The sequence below is a fragment of the Etheostoma spectabile genome, chromosome 14 (assembly GCF_008692095.1).
Source record: "Etheostoma spectabile isolate EspeVRDwgs_2016 chromosome 14, UIUC_Espe_1.0, whole genome shotgun sequence".
NCBI lineage: Eukaryota > Metazoa > Chordata > Actinopteri > Perciformes > Percidae > Etheostoma > Etheostoma spectabile.
In genome coordinates, this window is record NC_045746.1 from 17,672,993 (window position 1) to 17,692,302 (window position 19,310).

A 19,310-nucleotide genomic window follows, 5' to 3' on the forward strand; every position below is an offset into this window, starting at 1 on the left:
ATATATATATATATATATATATAAATGGTAGGCCTAAAGTGGCTGATAAACTTTAAAATGAACCTTTATTATTAGAGTTGTTGCTGAATACCACTCTGACACTAGGTTGTTGCGCACCTGTCCGTAATCAGTCCGATAGAGCGCTCCACCGTGGCCCGGTTGTGTGGGCGTGTGCACGGTTGTACTGGCGCATAGAAGGCTTCTAAAAGAGCCAGATCTGACATTGCCCATAAGTGATCAACTGATGACTTCTCCTTCTCCTGTTAAACTTATTACATGCTGCATCGCAGGTCCACACTGACTCAAACATTCGTACACAAGTTCAGACCAGACATGAGATTTTATCGCAGCCTACACGTTCAAATTGATAAATGCCTTGCTTTGCGTAGGAATCGGCGTTCGCCCGTCCTAACGTCCTTTTATGTTGTACGCACGTTTCATAAATGAAGGCCAATTTGGCTTAAAGTTTCTCTTCTCACTATTAAAAGAGTGCAATTAGTGTACTATCTGTTTCTGCAGGCACTGACAGTAATGCATAGTGCCTCTTTTTTTTCTAGTGGACACGCAAATACTACAAAATTATTTCAATTCAATAAATTATGATTCATTATTTTAGGTTCAGATCAAACTTGGTCCCGAGGGGTACATTCACAATTTACCCAGCAGAATATAAAGACATATTTTTATAAAATATATGTAAATAAATAAAAAAAATACTTCCACATTTACCAGCAGCTTAGAGTGATAAACACATTAATGTATCAACAATCATGATCTAATAATATATATATATATTATTCTGAACAGTGTCATTCTGCATAATGAGGTTTTTTTTGATACTTTATGAATTTTTTGATGCTAATACTTTTGCACTTTTACTTCATTTAAATGCACTGTGGAATTGCTACTTTTAGGTGAAAAATTCTTCTTCCACCACTTTCCGAGTGTAAGCTAGTTAGCCTAGCATGCTAGCTTGCTAACTTATGCATCCCCTAGCAACACTGAGCCTCAAATGTCAATCGACCGTGAAACCTAAAATAAAATATGTCCAAAAATGATTATACTGTCTTTTGATTTCCTCGCGTAAGGAAGTTTGAGTGTGCTGTAAAGTATTGAGTAAGACTCTACTGTTCTTTTTAGGATTTTAAAACCAGTAAATGCCTCAGGGTTGCAGAGAAAGGGTTAACATCTTGGCCCGAGCGAATGGATTTTTACATGTTGTGTCATGCTCAGGCAGCCAAACCAGTGTTTCCGTACGGTCCCTTCAAATTACAGTGTGTTCGAATACAGCAAGATTCACACAAAGGGAACTTCTCTTCCTGAGGCAGGAATAAACCAGGGTTTTAGCAACAGTAACTACAACAGACGGGCTGAAACTAGTTTGGGGATGTCTGTTTGAATTAGTGGTAACCCCGGAGAAGCTTTCACTTTAACAGAGAGGCAGCGCTGGGCTAGGGAGGGAGGAATCTTTACGACCGTATTTTGTGTGAATGAAATTGAATATGGTGAAAAGAAACGCACCATGCTATCCTGAAATATCGATTCCTTCTTATTAATGGAGGAATAAAAGCGCATCCTTTTAATCTTTTTTCAATCTGTGCTGGTTGTAATGGTTCAGTTGTTCAGGTGAATACATTTTTAACTATGGAAAATGTGACAGGGACTTTGTCCTTTGTCCATTTTGTGTGAACTCTTAAGTGTGAGGTGGATCTAAAAAATGGTTTTTATCACCTCGGGTCATTTGCTTAGTGGAGGGCGGTTTCTCCCTGTCTAATCTGTCCTCAAGGTAACAAGTATACTGTGGTGGTAAAAGAGAGGAACCTCCCCAACACCTGGCAACATCTGGTTTACAGAAAGCAATTTGTGAGTTGGCTAATTTGTAATGCCTTTCAGACTGCAGCTTGTTGATGTTTGAAGCTGCGAGACGAATGTTTACAATGTGCTCCCTGTCAATTCAGAAAGTATTATAAATGAAGTAGAAATAAATTAAGAAGTATTAATTAAAATATACATTATAATTAATTAATTAGGTGAATTAGAGAACGGAAGAGACAACACACCGAATTATCAGAGCTACAACAATTAGTAATTGATGGTCAATGGAAAATTCATTAAGATTAATCAAGAACTATTTTCAAAATGGATTTACGCCATTTTTCAACCAAAACATTTTATGTTCTCAAAGCCAATTTTGTTTTTTTGACTACGAGTTGGTAAAAACATAGAAGTTGATGATGCTGAGTACTTAATCCTCTCCATCTCCACTTATGGCCACTAGAAGTGGGGTGGTGTCTTTGTCTGCAGAGATCCCGACCTCTGCCTGGATTTTCCCTTTTCTTTTTCTTTTGGTCAGTCGGGAAGTTTAAGGCGTCGACAGAAAGCCTTCGGGCCCCATGTTGGTGTGAAATCCGCAGCCAATTACAGCCCACAGGTTGTGCAGCCCATTCTCTACACCAGACTGCTGCTGCAGTGTTTATACAGTAACTTCGACTAACCGTATATTTTAACGGACGGCTGCTAATCGTGTGTGTGTGTGTGTGTGTGTGTGTGTGTGTGTGTGTGTGTGTGTGTGTGTGTGTGTGTTGTGTGTGTTGTGTGTGTGTGTGTGTGTGTGTGTGTGTGTGTGTGTTGTGTTGTGTGTGTGTGTGTGTGTGTGTGTGTGTGTGTGTGTGTGTGTGTGTGTGTGTGTGTGTTTGTGTGTGTGTGTGTTTTGTGTGTGGTTTTTGTGTGTGTGTGTGTGTGTGTGTGTGTGTGTGTGTGTGTGTGTGTGTGTGTGTGAGAAACATGAAGATCAAAGGAGAGAAGAGAGACAGCAGACTCTCAGTCAAGACTCTCACCATGAACTGAGCTGAAATGGAAACACTGAGATACAACACATCTTTCATTTAAATTAAAGGCAATCATTTATGATTCTGTTCTATTCTACAGTATTGGGGGGGGTGGATGGCCGCCCTGTTAATTACTGCGATAAAGTTAATCCTTTATCGATGTAACAGAATAAATGATTAATTTAAACAATTTATAATCAAATATAAAATCTAAATTCACTTATAGCATTCTAAGTAATGTATCTTTACATTGTAGCTCCTGTGAGGTGACAACATGATGCTTTACAGTGAAACAAAAATGCTAAAATGTATAAGTTTTTAGTATGTTGGTTGGAAAAAAACATTTGAGCCTTTTTTATAGACCAAATATTTTTAGTTCACTAACTCACAAGACAAAGAAAATATTTAAATTCTGTCCCACTTTAGCGGTTCTCCCTCCCACCTCCCCTAAAAACATTTGCTGTGTGCAGACTCTGTTTGAATGTCTGTCAAACTCTGCCTGTTGATGAGATGTTGGTGACTAATACCACAGCTAACACCACCCGCCTGCTTGTGCAGAAAAGGTTGTGCGTGTGTCTTTGTGTGTGTGTGTGTTTCAACTGCGTGCATGCTTGTGTGTTCATTCGTTTAAGGCATCCACCTTCTCATTTTGTTCTGCGAGCATCTCTCTGTGGAGGCCGAGATGCACAGAATGTTCTACAAAGGATCAAGGCATCCTTCATTAACAGCCTGCCAAAGCCTGTTTACCTTTCGCTGCTCAGACGTCCCCAGATGAGCCAGGTGTGTGTGTGTGGGTCACCGTGTCTCGCCACCCACTCAGCCATTTATGTACGGCCCCCTGAAGACAAATGACCTGACTGTTTACAGATTTGTGTGTGTGTGTGTGTGTGTCTTCATCTTGTGTCAGTAACAAGGACTGCTGCCCAATCAGTCATATTATTGGGCTTAAACTTTTCAAACTGAAGCATTAGTGAAGGGCTCAGGCAGGCCGAGTTAAATTGGAGCTAACGAACGGTGACCTTCTCGTACTTGTTAGTACCCTTTCCCTCCACAGGTGAGCTTTTGCGGCCCGCGGAGCCACTTCCTGGAAACTTTGTTGAGCAGCATTGATGTTGGCAACTCCGAAAGGTGAGCGTCTGAGCTGGAATGACGGAAAAATAACACGGTGGGGGCCGGCAGGATTTGCTTCTGCTCACGTCAGCACAGAGACCCAGAACAGTGGAGGAAATTGTCCCCGCGTTGGTGAAGCAGGAGCGATGCCGAGGCTGGATGTCACATTATTTGGAGATGTGCTGAGGACACAGTGAGGGGGTGGAGAGCTCCTGTACACACTGAAGATGTATGTCATCTGCAGAGAAATGCCCCAACAGAACCTGCCTCTGTTAGATGGGGCTGCTGATTCTCAGGGGGTCAGTTTTATGATTGTGAGGAAAATTTGACGCCGGTTAAGCTACAGGAGTTTAAAAATAAACAAAAAAAAACCTTTGGAAAAACTCAAATTTGGAGAAAAAAAAAGAAGAGAAGCAAACGTCTGCAAACCGGAAACCCTTAAAAGGTATGTTGTGTGGGGGCGCTTTTTGCTCTCTGTGTGTGTGTGTGTGTGTGTGTGTGTGTGTGTGTGTGTGTGTGTGTTGTGTGTGTGTGTGTGTGTGTGTGTGTGTGTGTGTGTGTGTGTGTGTGTGTGTGTGTGTGTGGGTGTGTGTGTGTGTTGGTGTGTGTGTGTGGTGGTGGGTGTGTGTGTGTGTGTGTGTGGTGTTTGTGTGTTGTGGTGTGTGGTGGTGTGTGTGTGTGTGTGTGTGTGTGTGTGTGTGTGTGTGTGTGTGCTCTCAGAGCTGGGATTGCTTAATGGTTTGCACACGCAAAGCCCAATGTAGTGGTTGCCAGGGAAACAGAGCAGCATGAGTCTCGGTCTGCAGGTGCTGTTCCTTGTGTCCTACTGCTGGAACCTCCTACGAATGTGCAGGGAGGGGTAACAAGACGGAGGAGAGCAGAAAAGCATTCTGGGGGGGAGAAAAGCTCAGAAAACTGGGAGAAAAATAGCTGATACACATACACAGCAAATGGTAAAAAAGCAGGGAAAGTTAGGATCATAATTAGGTTGGACCTAGTCCATATCCTTGACGTTCCACTTCCGGGATTGGTCCGTTGCCGACTGAAAGTCACAACATCACAAGGTCAAACATGCACAGAAAGAAATATGTGCCGCTGTTCAAGATCACTGTATTTATTATCTCCTTAGGCACAAAGAAAACATCTGTTTAATAAACTTGGAGCCAATTTTGAGGAGCTTTCTCTCTTATCAGATTGGTTTATAAAAACATTTTTTTTTTTTCCTCAAACTGAAACAATTACTCCATCGGCAGCGGCCCAAAAGTGCAACTATTTTGATAATTGATTCATCGTTTTTGTCGTTTTTCGAGCAATAATAGGTGAGAAAGTGCCAAATATTCTCAGTTCTCAGCTTCTCAAATGTGAGGATTTGCTACTCTTGTTTTTCATATATTGTTGTAAGATAAATATATTTGTGTTTTGGATTTTTGCTTGAATAAAAAGACATTTGAGGAAGTCACCTTGGGTTCTGAAAAGTTTTGAAGGGACCTGTTAACACACAAAAACCTCGTTCTACCACAGTAAAACTCTGACCAGCATTACCTCTCTTTACGTAGTACTCTTAGCATATGAGCTAATAGAAATGAAAAGAAAGTCCCAGTTTCAGGGTAAGCCGATGTAAAATAGCCTCCAGGCAAATTCTGGCACATTTTACTTTTATGTATTATTAGTGTGTGCGTTGTCCTTGATAAATTAAGCTGAAACAAATGTTATTTAAGTGCTTGTGTATGTTGTTTATAAAAAAATGTATCTGCTGATTTGGAGCATCGAGATAAAACGGCTAGAAGAGGGCGCAGAGAGATGATGTCATTAAAAGAGCAGCAGTCAAACCGCAAAGGAATGACAATGTTGTGGAAAATATGATGGAAATATGGCATTTATGTATATTTTAGGTGTTTTTTTTCAGGAAATAAAATCGCTTCACAGATTTTCATCTGCCGTCATTTTTCTCTGTGGTGGATATTCCAGCCTATTGCTTTTTGTACATCATGATATAGTCACTCAGTCTGTTTCCATTGCTTTTGTTGCATTTTGCTTTAATCGATACACATACTTTTCCACTTCAACCAAGCTTTAAACAGTAAAAGTCGGAGTGACAAAATGCTGCAGCTTGATGTTGCGTATTCCACGGCTGGAAAAGGGGAAAGTCATGCTCTCAGAGAGGGTTTGAAGGAAAAAGAGGAAGTTGCTCTAAGAGGAGAGGAGGGCAACAATACTGTCAATGCAACCCGAAATGGCGGAATGTGTAGCTGTCAGTTAAATCTGGTGTTCCCCTTCCTGTCCTCTGACTGACAAGCCCGGAGGTACGTTTAGACATTTCTAGCTGGTTCAAAAACTCCTCTGTGAATACCCCTCTCTGCTCTCTACTCGTCATTTTTTTTCCAGTCTGTGTCTGTCTGGTCCAGTCAGGCTGCGCTCACATCATGCATTGATTCATAAGGCCGTTAGGAGAGCTGCTGACTCTCTGATTTCCCTTATATACGTTTCTGAAGCTGCTCTGCCATTAGCATTAATGAGAGCAGTTTGCTGCAGCGACATAATGGCTCATAATTAATTCAATGTCAGTGTCTTAATTCTGCTCACGGCATCTGGGACATTAACCCTGATGTATTTTCTTCAGTGATAACACACTTTATGCTAAATTTAAGATCATAAATAACATTTAAGTGTCAGTTTGTGAGTCTAGTCACCCTTCAAGAGGAGAGTCCTCTGCAGCTGAGGGCAGGTGGGCAGATGAGTGAGAAGGCAGAGGTTAGCTGTATGGTTTCCTTTAAGGTCAGGCTGTGGGCTGTATTTATCAACAGTGACACTTGCTGTTTCTCTGCTGCGTGGGACGTCTGCCATCATCGCTGCAGCGCAGCGGCCAATCAGAGCACGGCCGTGTGGGGTCACATGCATTAGGTGGGGGAATGACTATCTAACAACTATCAGGCTTTGTGTGAACAGAAACCGTTGCTTTGCTTACAGGCGACAAACTGAAGCATATCCCTCCGTAACACTTCACCGTCAGGAGACGTGTTCATTTCCTTTCTTAAAAATCTCCACACAGCACTTCTCTGCTCCCGTAGAGATCATCCCATCGCCTCAATGCGTGTTTCAAGCGTTGACTTTTTTTTTTCTTTTTGTCCTCCTTCCATTTAAACATTGTGTGATCTGTGGAGAAGCTCAGAGAGAAAACTTGAGAAAGTGCTGTGTATTTAGCTCCAAAACAAGCAATTTGAAATGATTAGAGAAAATTGCAGCAAGACTTTTGTGGTGTGCAGTGAAGGATATTTAGTTTTTTGACACAACGCTGCTGAGACAATAGTTTGGGATGGTGGTGCTACGAAAATCAAGTCTACTTGTACCTAAAAACAAGACTTGTGTTGAACTGTGGACTGTAAATGTTTGGTGTTTGTTTTTCACTTTGGACACAAGGCTAGCTTTCCCCCTTGATCCCAGTCTTTAAGCTAAGCTAAGCTAAGCTAAGCAAACCTCGATGGGACTCCAGAGGCCTGTAAGATTAACATGCCCTGGATGTATTTCAGTTACCCCGCTTCACCTAACTTAACAAACGCAGATCCACTTAAGCTGTGTTCAATCAACCCAGGGTTTCCCCAATCCAGCGACGCGCGCGTTCACATAAAAGAGGCAGTGTTTGCATAGCTTGACCAATCAAAAACATCTACCAGAGCCGCATATTTTACATAAGAAGAACAAACTATAATTCTACATAAATCTGAAGAACAGAGACACAGTTTTACATGCAAAACGCAATACAGGAATGAACGCTGGCAAAGAAATGGTTATGCGTAAATCAACGCTTACCAATATCACTTCCTCGTCAGTCACAAGATCTGACCAAAATTACACTTGTGTTTTCCATAAACTGTTGTTGCTTTAGCCTACTACAACCCTGGCAGTGGTAAGCAATTGTAAGAGCAAATAAAAAATATAAAAACATAATTCAAACTGATGTGCTCATTGGCAACACACAGCTCAAGAAATACATATAATTCCCTCCCCTGAAAATAAATATCTTTTATAAAAAAATACCCATCAGGGAATGTTAATGGGGTTGTCTGTCTCTAAATGTTTTAACTTTTATGAACGCACCGCTCTCTCTCCTCTCACTCCAAACGCGTAAAATACTGGTGGTTGGACAGAGGCTGTCAGCATCTGATGGGACGAAAAAAAACACCCTTCGGTTTGTGTTGAACGTACTGGGAAGAGCAGCATCTAGATGTGGTTTAGCGAGTTGGGAGGATGGTCAAAACACAGGACTTTCAGCCAAGAGAGCAGGGTTCGTGTCCCTCGTGTCCTTAACCGTCCCGTTATTGCCACATGTCAGGGAATCCGCTTTCTTCTTTAACTGGCCCGTTATTCCCGCGAGTCACGCAACCGTAAACCCACCCACAAGTTTTTCCTTAATGTAACAGCGTCAAAAGGGTCACCAGTAGTCCCGACCAAGCGCACCTGACCAAATGTCTGAATTTTACGAGATGGGAGTGAGAATGTGTTGCTCTCTCTGGGCATCAAGCGCCACCGGATCTTCTAAGAACGGGGACGCTGTTATCAATCGAGTATTGATTGGTGAGTAGGCGGTGCTTTTACACCGGCTGATCTCTAATCTCCAACATAACCTGCTCCCAAGCTGGTTAGGTGTTCAGCATAAGTTACCACGCCGATTTAACCCGGTAACAAGTGATCCACGGTCGTTTCTTAAAATGTTGTCTTAACACTTATAAAATATGGCCTAAAGTGTCAACATTTTAAATGGAATCTTCAAGTATCGGGTCAAAGAATAAGCTACTTCTACAAACATTCATGCTAATGTTCACTCGGTCGGAGGACTCACACAGGCTTCTATAGTCCATCAGCATAACGCAGGATGCTGAATAGTGGAGCTGAAAGCGATTTAACTCCAGACTGTGGGCGTTTTACAGGAATCGGTGGACCCTTCGCAAGTCCGCAAATCACTTCCCTCTGTAGAGAGCCAGGGGCCCCGCCACAGAACAAGAAGCCTGTTCATTCATAAACTCTTGGTTTTGCTTTCTTGCTGCTTGCCATCAGCAGGTTATGTGTTTTCATCTTTGCGGTTTGTGTGTTTGTAAGGTATTGACAGAGCGAGGATGCGGAGGAGGAGTTGGAGGAAGTGAGTGTTGTGTGCCCTGAAGAGTCTGTCAGGGGAAGGGGAGCACGGGGGTGAGGAGTTCGTCCTTGACTGCCCAGGACCCTGCGGACTCCAGCGGGTCGATGGTGAAAGATTGAAAGCCCCTAAACAGTGTGAGTCATCGGGAAGGTTATGTGGGGTCAGCGAGGTCAGGTCAATATTTTAAAGACATAGACACAGACACCCTACTAATATAATTAAAGAACATTGTGTTTGTTTGTGTAAACGCGTGTGCATATCACGAGGACCTTTTAACCGATTTACTTCAAACTTTGCCGGTTAATGGCTGGAGACCCAAGGAAGAGTTGTGTCAAATTATTCTCCTAAAACAATACATTTCCTTTTTCTTGGGGGGGGGGCTGGGAAGCTATTGTCAACCGTGAAATACATTTTCCTTTGTAACACACAACGTGTTTAATATACTGGAAATATAAACAAAGAAGAAGAAGAACATTAACATTTGCGTCATGCTTACGCGCAAATCAGCACTGTCGGCCATACGGAGCACATTGGCTCCCGGTAGCGAATCATCACGAAAGTCAGGTAAGATTTCTAAGTATATTGTAGATTGGCTGTTTGTTCTAGCTAGCTATTGTTAGCTTAGCGTTTGCTTTTTGTGCTTCTTGTGGTTCATGCTTTTTGCCCGCTATATGCATATGTTACAATTTAGCCTGTGTCAAAGCCTATACATATAAACATTCTTCAAAAGTGTCATTATCAGTCTATTGACTTCATTAATACTTGGTGATGCACCACTAGTTGTTGTAACTATCTTACTTTTCAGCTAAGCTCCACGAGGACAACCGACATACTGAGGCTGACCAGCTCACTGGAGCTGCCTGGAGCTACAGGCAAATACTCATGATTGATTATTAACTCTTTGTACCTTCACATTATTTTGTTACTCTTCAGTTTCTTCTGTTTGACCATTCTTTTAAAATCTACACCTACACATTAACATTTGGCTGATTGACCATCTTTTTTAGATGAGTACCGTGAGGACAGTTGGCAGCGAATGACACAGACTAGGTCATTAAAGCTGTCTGAGGCTACATGTCATTTCTCCATTTCTATTAACCCTTTCATCTAAGTATGTAGAAAATGTAAAACCATTACAAATATACCATAATATTACAGCTTCTACACCGGAGCCATCACTGAACTGAACGCCACAAAACAGTGTGGACCAGTGTGTGTATGTGGGGTGTAAGCGTGCAATTGTGTGTATATGTGTATGTATATCGTGTATAATGTGCAATGACAATAAAGGCTTTAAATAATTGTTGCACTATAATGTGAGAGTTGTGTATGCTTTTTTATTTTATTTTTGAGATCTGTGTCATGCTACTTTCGACACATCCCTTCCACATTCACCATTAATACTGCTTGGAGTTTGCACATGATATTCTTAGGGGATCAGGGCCAAAGGGGTCAAGGGGGATCAGGGGAGTTTGGGCGGGGTCGGGCGCAATGGAAAATTCTTGGGTACAGGGGCAAAAGTCTCAGGATGCAGGTGAGGGTCATGGGAAAAAAGGGTGCACAAATGGCGCTTACTTGTAGTATATTTAGAGCGAGGTCAAGTTGTGGGTCAGTTGGCAGTCAGAATTGACACGCGTTGATAAATCGTCCAGCCAACCCTGAACTCCCTGTTCTCCAGGAAATTACGTTCATGCGCTACTAGTTTGCAAAGGCAAAAATACACTTTGAAGGAAACATTTTCTATTAAAATCAAGCGGAAGTGCTGTTAACTTGAGTATCTGGTAAGTCTCGAAAATGTTGAAGCTGAATGTATTGGTAAAACAATAAAAACTAGACGATAATGTTAAAGACGGACATACAGGCAAATTAAATAAGTAGTTTTATTGCAAACCTGCAGAACAACACCCGTAGTTTGCTGGCTCGTGATTAGTAAAACAATATTCTCTGTCGCCCAAATATATCTTGTTCTGAAATTGTTTAACTGCTTGGCCTGTTGCACTACTGTTAATAAGAAGCACCTTGTACATTTGAGTTTCTCTGTTTGGAATAGTATCTGACTGTCTTGAAAAAAACAAAACTGAATGATGGATTCAGTTTATCTACAATTCACTGAGAGTTCAATAAGAAGCAGTAACAAAAAAGCTCAGACAAACTACAAAAACATACAGCCAGCATGCCAAACATTTAGAGAAATGTAAGCAACAGTAATTTTACTGTATCCAGTGATGTGGATGTAATTGGAAGAAATAAGTTATGTTGTGTTCCAGGATTAAAGTGGACCAGCAACCATCAGAATCTTCCTCTAGATGTTTCTAGAAAGAAATATCCAAACTTAAATGACCCTTTTTTAATTGCTCCATCCATCCATTTGTTTTGCCTCTTATCCAGGTTGCAATGATGAAATCATATCATAAGCAAATATTGTTATACACTGCTGGAAAGTACTGAAAAAATGTGATAATATGATAAATTATTGTAGGTCATACCGCCCGTCACACTTTGATGTTTCAACCAATATGATCGGCACTACAGGTCATTGTGTGTGTGTGTGTGTGTGTGTGTGTGTGGAAGTAAAAGATCTTTAGAGTATTGGTGAACCCTGTAGAAACCCTGATTACATGACGCGGGCTTTATGGTGGGAAACTCGTGCTCCGCTCCCCTCTGCGTGGTCAGGCGGTTACATCAAGCCTCCATCAAGCAATCGGGTCAGTTGACCGTAGAAAAAGCTGCTTCTTCTTTTTTTTCTTTTTTTCTTTTTTATGTAAAGCCGCTCAGCCATGAAGCGGCAGCATCGCAGTGTTTCTGCAGCCAGGGACAAAGATAAATGCCTCCAAAAAAGACTGGGGGAGAGGGTGAAGGGGGGGGGGGATGAAAAGTGGGCAAAGCAGCAGTCGAGGATGGGGAAAGGGAAGATGGCAGAGCGCCAGAGTTAAGGGTGTGAAAGAAAGTGTGAAAGCGGGGGAATGATGTCAGGTTAAGAGAGTGATAGGGACAAATGTAAAGAGGGTTAATAGTGAGGCTGTGAAAATATGTGTGAGGAGTTAGAAAAAGGAGGAGGGGGGGAGGTAGGGGTGCCTGCCTACCGGCATTGCTTCATCGTCTTACGTAACATGGGCTGTGTCTTCCTTTAGCCACTGTTGCCATGGGGAGAGATGTTGGGAAGGGGGGGGCACTAAGCTCCCGATGCCTCACGGGTGGGAGAGACTCTGGGGAATTCTGAGCTGAGACTTCCCCTCCTCGAACAGAGAAGAAGAGTGATTTATTAATCCTCTGGTGATATTTTTAGACTTTTCGTTCTGAATGATTTCTGTCAAAGCATTAAGCAAAGCTGGCGGCTACTCCTAAACCTAAAAAAGAAAAGAAAAAGGAAGCTGCCGCCTTTTGAACTTTTGCGTGAGTGTCTTGGTGTTAATGTGTGGGAACCTGCAGGGCGTCGATGGGTGACTCAGGCTCTGGTTCAGGTGTGCCGTGTAAAATGAAGTCCAGGCATTCTTTTATACCACAATTTCTTTTCTTTTTGTATGTGTATGGCATGACTAACCGTCTCATTGTGTTGTGTGTGTGTGTGTGGTGTGTGTGTGTGTGTGTGTGTGTGTGTGTGTGTGTGTGTGTGTGTTATCATCAGTCCAGTAAGTGAGTGATGTAGAAAACATGTATCCTCTATCACCTGCAGTGCTGACATGAACAGTCGATTCATTGAAAGCGATTGTTTGGCTCAAAGGACTCTTCCAACATTTTGTTTTCTTTCTGAGAGTTGGATGAGAAGATCAACACACTCATCTCCGTCTAGTATCAATCTTCTCTTCTCACTATCGGGAAGACAGAAAGCAACTCTCTTTTTAACCCTTGTGTTCTTGTCAAAATTGAAAATCAACACTTTTGTTGACGCTTTCTATCGATGTTTGTAACGTTACGCTTTTGTCCCTTTCTTCAACACTTTTGACACTTTTTTTCAATGTTAGTCACTTTTTTGACATTTTCAATACTATGTAACACTAACTTATTAACTTTAGTGTTATAGTTATTTTTTGGAATTTATGTTCAATGAACCTCATTTATAGGAAATTATGTTTTATTATTTTTTTGAATTGATGTTAATGGATAATCACAGACTGGAATATGTCAACTTTTACCCAATACTATTTGGAAACACTTCAATTAGTTTTCCAAATGCTATAAAATTGTATAAGACACCCCAAAATTAATGTTTATTTTGGGTAGTTAAAAAGAACATTGATATAGGAAAACGGGTCAATTGGACCGGAGGACAACATGAGGGTTAACCATTTAAGTAATTTTAATGATCACAATGCTTAAGGTTTGCTGTTTCAGGTTTCTTGAATGTGAGGATTTGCAGCTTTTTCAGTGTTTGATATCATTTTTTTATTATTTTTTTAAGTTTGTTGGACAAAACCAACAGTCATTGGACATTTGGATGTCACATTTTATAGACTTAACCCTTGAAGGTAACACACACAGGTGGCATCAAAACTTTTTAATGTAAGCCCACACAATGTGGAGACTGGCAGAGTATTTGGGAGGTTCTTTATACCGTAGTCGTGTTTTATGCCAAAACGTCAAAGTAGATTGTACATGGGTACCTAATAAAGTGGACACTGTTTATATTATTAGCATAAACTACTTATTAGCAATTTAACAATTATCAAAATAACTGTTATTATTATTATTATTATTATTACTATTATTATTATTGAATAATTCATAAAAGTAAGTTTTTAAGCACAATGCCAATTTTCTTATTTCCTTGTTCCAGCTCCTCAATCATGAGGATTTGATGCATTTCTTTGTCTTATGTGTTTTAGTGTTTCGGACTGTTGGTCGGACAAAACAAAACTAAAAAGTAATGGAGTCATATATAAAATAAATGATCTGCAGATTAAGCTAATAGAAGTAAAATATTCTCAGCATAGTCATGACTTGCACCCATACTCAGCAGTCTTTTCCCTGTGTGTTGATGTTGAGGGGGTGGTGCGTTCAGGTGCAGGTTGATCCTGTACGTCACACACCTTCTTCCTATCAGTTCCGCCTTCTCACTCCACACAGATAGGATCAATGCACAGAACGAATAGATGTGTATTAATAGCAACTGTCGGAGCGTGGGAGGTTGCACGCAACAAGTAGGTTAGCTGCTAATCTGATGTTGACAGCGTGTGTGTGTGTGTGTGTGTGTGTGTGTGTTGGAGAGGAATTAGTGCTGCTTTTAAAGCCTCTATCCTTCTTTTTTTTTTGCTTCGTTATAGGAAAGAGCACTGCTGCTCGGCTTAAGGAAGTCAACGCTGATGCAGGCAGGCAGGCAGGCAGGGAGGGCTTTCCCTGATTTAGAGTAGGGTTGTTTTTTGTTTTTTTTTAGAAGGAAGACGAGGAGGGAGGAGAGGAGAGAAGGGGGGAAGAAGGAACACAAAGGCAGGCAGGGAGGAGGAAGAAGCGTGGTTGCTACACTGACAGAGGAGAAACCAGGCAAAAGTGAGAAGTGAAAGCACAGCGGCACAGCTGTGTGTTGGTGTGTGAGGACAGACGGCGGCCAGACGCTCGGCTTTCCGCTCTGCAGTGGCATTTTTCTCCGGGAGACAGAGAGGCAGAGGAATGTCAGCGGTTATTGGTTGGGAAAGTGTCTGTCTCTCTGGTTCAGGAATGTCAGGTGTTCCCCCCTAAGCACAACTGACTCCGGGAGGGAAAACCAGCAGCAGCTACTCTCTGAGAAAGTGTCGACCTTCTTTGGTTCACTTCTGCCTTCTAACAGGTATTGTGCTGCGAGAGCTCGTCTTTGTGCTGATCAGTTTGTCTTTTATTCCTTGATGCCGGCTTTGTTTGAATGTGGGCTCAGTGTTTTACGATATCTCCCTCCCATTTTCTCTTTCTCTTATGTCATTACATCATTTCATTTTCCTTAAGTTTTTAATTGTTCCCCTTCCTGCCTCTCTGTTTTGTGTGTTGTTTCATGAGGGGTTGACCCTGCTGTGATGGGAAAAATCCAATTAAATTGATCAGGATTCACAGTTTTTCACTTATTTTTAGGACCGAAACTAGCTATTGCTTTCATTGTCCATTACTCTGCCAATTTATTATCTTGATTCATATACATTATGGTCTAACAAGTCAATCCATTCCAGTCTCCTACAGCTTAAGGTGCTTAAGTTCTTCAGAGTTTTGTTTTTGTAGACAAACCAACCATCCACATCGAAAATATTCAGTTTGCTTGTTCAACAAGACAATATCAAAAACACGCATGTACATTTATTCCGTCAAAAAGCATAACATCTTCACATTTGAGAAGCTGGAACCATGAAAATGTCATTTTTCGCTTCAAACGATTATCAAAATAGTTGCAGTAGTCAACTAATCAATTAATCAACTAACTGTTCCAGCTGTACTTATTTTACAGTTTGAAGTCAACAGAAAATAATCCCAATGTCACGACCAAAACAAGTTTCTAAAAAATATGATTGTTACTTTCCACACCGTCAAAACATTTCCTGCTGCCTGTTGGTCTCCTTTCTTATTTACATCTTCTAACCGCGTCAGTCATGAGGCTCTCTACACCACTACAGCACTAACAAGCGCTGGCCTGCAGCGCCATATCCGTCCTCCTTGTCCAGGCTGCAGCAGCTGACTAATCAACATGAGGACAGGATAAGCCTGTGGATGAGCTGCCGGTGTTATGCAACAGCTCGGTCCAGAGATAGGGCAGAGCTGAACTTAGACACTTCTGACTTCTTCTTCAACAACCATGAGATCATCAGACTCACTTAGCTTCCCTCTCCCCCAAGCTGGGTGGCTTCATGTAAGAAGAGATGTAACTATTATAGAAAAGAAACGCAGCGAGGTCAGTAATGAGCGCTGTTGCATGCACTCCTGACTGTGTTTATCTGAAAACATCCTTTTGTTAATTGCTTTTCCTTTTGTTAAGGTCTGCTGTAATTTCATTACGCTCTTTTAAATGCGTCATCTTGTTAGCTTTCCTGGAAAGATCCACCTCAGCAGCGGCCTCCGTTAATCCTCCGGTGTTGCAGGATTTCCTTCCTTTCCGAGTTGGGCATTTACTCACTCGCTAAGTTTCCACTGAATTGTTTGTATGGACATTTTTTAATTGAGTAGAAAAGCCACAAGTTTATACGCGCTGAGGAGGAAAAATAAACAAAACGCAAATGAAATGGAAAGAAAAACATCATGTGTGCATGTGACCCAAAGCTCCACTGCGGAGACACCAACATCTGATCTCAAATGAATACACACAGCAATGAAACGGCATATTTCCATCACAATTTCCATATGTTTTCCATGGTTTGAGGTTTGACTGCCACTATTTTAATTACGTCGGCACGTTACATCCTGCATCAGTTCAATGGCACCCGACTGGAGAATTAGTTCCATCAGCTGTTTATCTCGATGAACCAACTCCCAATGTTCACTTAACAAACAGTAGTGGATGGAAAGGGCCATACATTCTCATTTTATATGGCAGAATTACTGTAAATGTTGTTTGTTGCTTTGATTTGTGCTATATTTGGATGGAAACTTGAGTATTATCTTGGAGAAAAAGATATTGTTAGTAGAACTGCAACTATTTTGATAATGCATTCATGAGTTAAGTCACCTTTTTTTAGCCTAAGGCACCAGAACTGTGATGGTTTTGGCTTGTTAAAGTTGAGAATTAGCTCTATTTTGTTTGTCTTGCATTTTGGTGAAATTAATATCTTTGGGTTTTGGACTGTTGGTCAAACAAAACAAGCCAATGAAGAGATCATTTTGGGCTCTAGGAGGTTGTGATGTGGGTTTTATCGGCTAAATGAGTAATCCATAATGGAAAATGATCATTAGTTGCAGCCCTAATTGGGACTGGCATTGTTATTTTGTGCTCAGATAGGTGGGTGAACATGTGAGTAGAGTGTTTTGGTTTTATAGGACAGACATGTCCTTATACTGTTTTTAAACTGTAATAGAAACAGTGCAGAGGGGAGTGGGCAGTGGTGGCTTGAAAGAGATGGAGAAAATGGGAATAAAAGAGGGTGATGATGATGAGAAGAGGCAGAAAGGAGGGAGGAGAACGGGAAGACAAGGTGGGGAAATTGAGGATTTAGAGTAGGAGGAGAAGGAACAAAAAGGGAGGGGGACGCCATGTCTCTCGTGCTCGGTGTGGTTATGTAATGTTACCTTCTGCCTACTGCTGATGGCAGAGGAAAGCACAGACTAACAGCAGTGAATGTCGTGGAGGTGGGTGGCAACAATAAACACCACAGAAGAAGAAGCAGCATGTGCAACTCCCAACAAAGATAGTACAGAAATGAGATGCCTTACTCTGTTGCTAAAACAGAGTGCTCAACACACCGGGTGAAAAGAGGAGCTGCAGCAGTGTGCAGTACAACTAAAAATATGGGGATTTCTGAAAATGAAACCATGTCAACCAGTTCTGGTACAACCTCTAAATACAATTTATGAACCTGAAAATTAGCATAAAATGAGCGCTTTGAGGTTTTTGTTGGTTTTTCACAGGTTGAATCCCTTAAAAGGTTAATTTTGGACTCTGGTGCTAACGCTTCACTGGTTGACGTACACAAGGCTGTCTGTCGCGGTCACTGTCGAGACATGTCCCTCTGTGTTTACATGCAGTACCAGCCATGTATGTACGAGAGCGTGTATGTGCTAAATGAGCTATAAAAGCAGATGGTTGTCTGGCGGCATCTACAGAGAGAGAAACCAGAGAGAGCCTCAGAGCAGCTGCAGGAAAGCCCTGTGGGAGTCTGCAGAGCCGGCCACCGGTCTCTGCAGGCAAGCCGACTGTACAAAGTAACAACACACTGCAGCAACTAGGGCTGGCTTTAAAAAATATACATATATTTTTTTGTATTCTAATGAATTACATTGAATTGAAAATGTATTTAAATAATCCAATATCAATTAAAAAAATCCAAAATCACTCTCTGTTTCGTATGAAACTAGAAGACCTATGTCCTGCTAGCTTGTCGGAAAGATAGTTAAACACTCATAGGCTTCATTTTGGTAAAGTAACAATTGGCATGGCTATTTTAAAAGGGGTCCCTTGGACTCTCACCTCAATATATCTGAGCAAAATATACTCAGTGACTGTAGAGCTGCACTTTATTGTTTTGACTACTGTAGTGTGTTCATGTGAAATAAAAAGTACATCTGTGTAACTGTCTTGGGGGTCAACTCTTAATGTAAACATTATTAATTTTAATACTGCACCAGGTTAGAGGGAGGGAACCTCGTAAAATTATAGAACCTCTTTCACATCCAAGCAAAATTGGTTTTTCAACTGAAATATCCCAAATCAAATTGTAATTGAATCGAATCGAAACCTAGTGAACGAGAATCAAAACGATTCAGGAAATCCGTGAGAATACCCAGTCTGACTAACAACCCACTGTAACACACAAACTAACAACACACAGTAAAAACACAGTTTAATAACACTGTACAACACTGAAAGCAATAGCTGCTGCTCGACTAATTAAATAATAAGTTTGGCTCTAAACTGGGTACAGCCTGAAATAAGAATCGCGTCTTCATTCAAGACAGAAAAAGAACATTTGTTTAAATGAATTCATAATGGATTTCATGCTGTGAACACGTCTCACATTTTTCCATGTACAGCAGCTCCTCCCCTGAGTGTGGGAGGCAGCCGATGGAGGAGAGGCTGATGGTTGTTTTGCAGTTGAAACAGCAGAACGGAGGACAGAGAAAGAGAATAGGCGAGATTCAGAAGCCGATTCTGAGCAGGATCCCACTGTTGTTTTGTAACATGATCAGTGACCTCACGCACCTTTCAGATCCTTATTTCCTGCATAGGCTCTCTGCCTTTTATTACACCTGCCTCTCACTGCACTCAGCCTCATAAGCTCCAGATCTAATTAAGAGTTGTCTCTTTTCCTTGAAGGCAGCTGTAATAGTCTCCCCTCCCGTAGCGAGGATGGCGCTTTGATTAGATTCGGAGATACAAGAGCAACATCTGTCAACCGGATGAAACGTATTGGCCAGAATTGTGTTAGATTCCTCGGATTGCACTCTGCATCATAAATGGGTCTCTGATGGTAAGTGGTCGTGTTCAGGCTTCTCTGGAATTTTAGCACTGGTGGAAGAAGTACTCACATCCTTTTATTGATGTAAAAGTATTATCAATGAAATGTACTTAAAGTATCAAAGTTAAATATATCAATACCCTGGGGCTGCTTTATTATTATTATTATTATTATATATATATA

At 41.3% G+C, this 19,310-nt stretch overlaps 1 protein-coding gene and 1 long non-coding RNA gene across 5 annotated transcripts in view; one reads left to right on the plus strand and one right to left on the minus strand.

Moving 5' to 3' along the window:
* LOC116701338 (uncharacterized) overlaps positions 1–8,630 on the minus strand; it is a 10,130-nt gene extending 1,500 nt beyond the window's left edge. The window contains exons 1-2 of the long non-coding RNA XR_004334899.1: positions 8,464–8,630; positions 3,371–3,374 (exon numbers count right to left, since the gene is read on the minus strand). This is a non-coding gene — a long non-coding RNA (uncharacterized LOC116701338). The remainder of the gene's footprint in view (positions 1–3,370; positions 3,375–8,463) is intronic.
* Positions 1–19,310, plus strand: part of hivep1 (HIVEP zinc finger 1) — a 54,924-nt gene that overhangs the window by 10,010 nt on the left and 25,604 nt on the right. Inside the window, exon 1 of one of the 4 annotated variants that reach the window (XM_032534980.1) lies at positions 10,091–10,145. The exons of the other annotated variants lie outside the window; for them this stretch is intronic. Within the exon in view, the coding sequence (XP_032390871.1) occupies positions 10,106–10,145 (40 nt within the window). The 5' untranslated portion in view covers positions 10,091–10,105. Of the gene's footprint in view, positions 1–10,090; positions 10,146–19,310 lie in introns of those variants that run through there. 4 annotated transcript variants of the gene reach the window in all.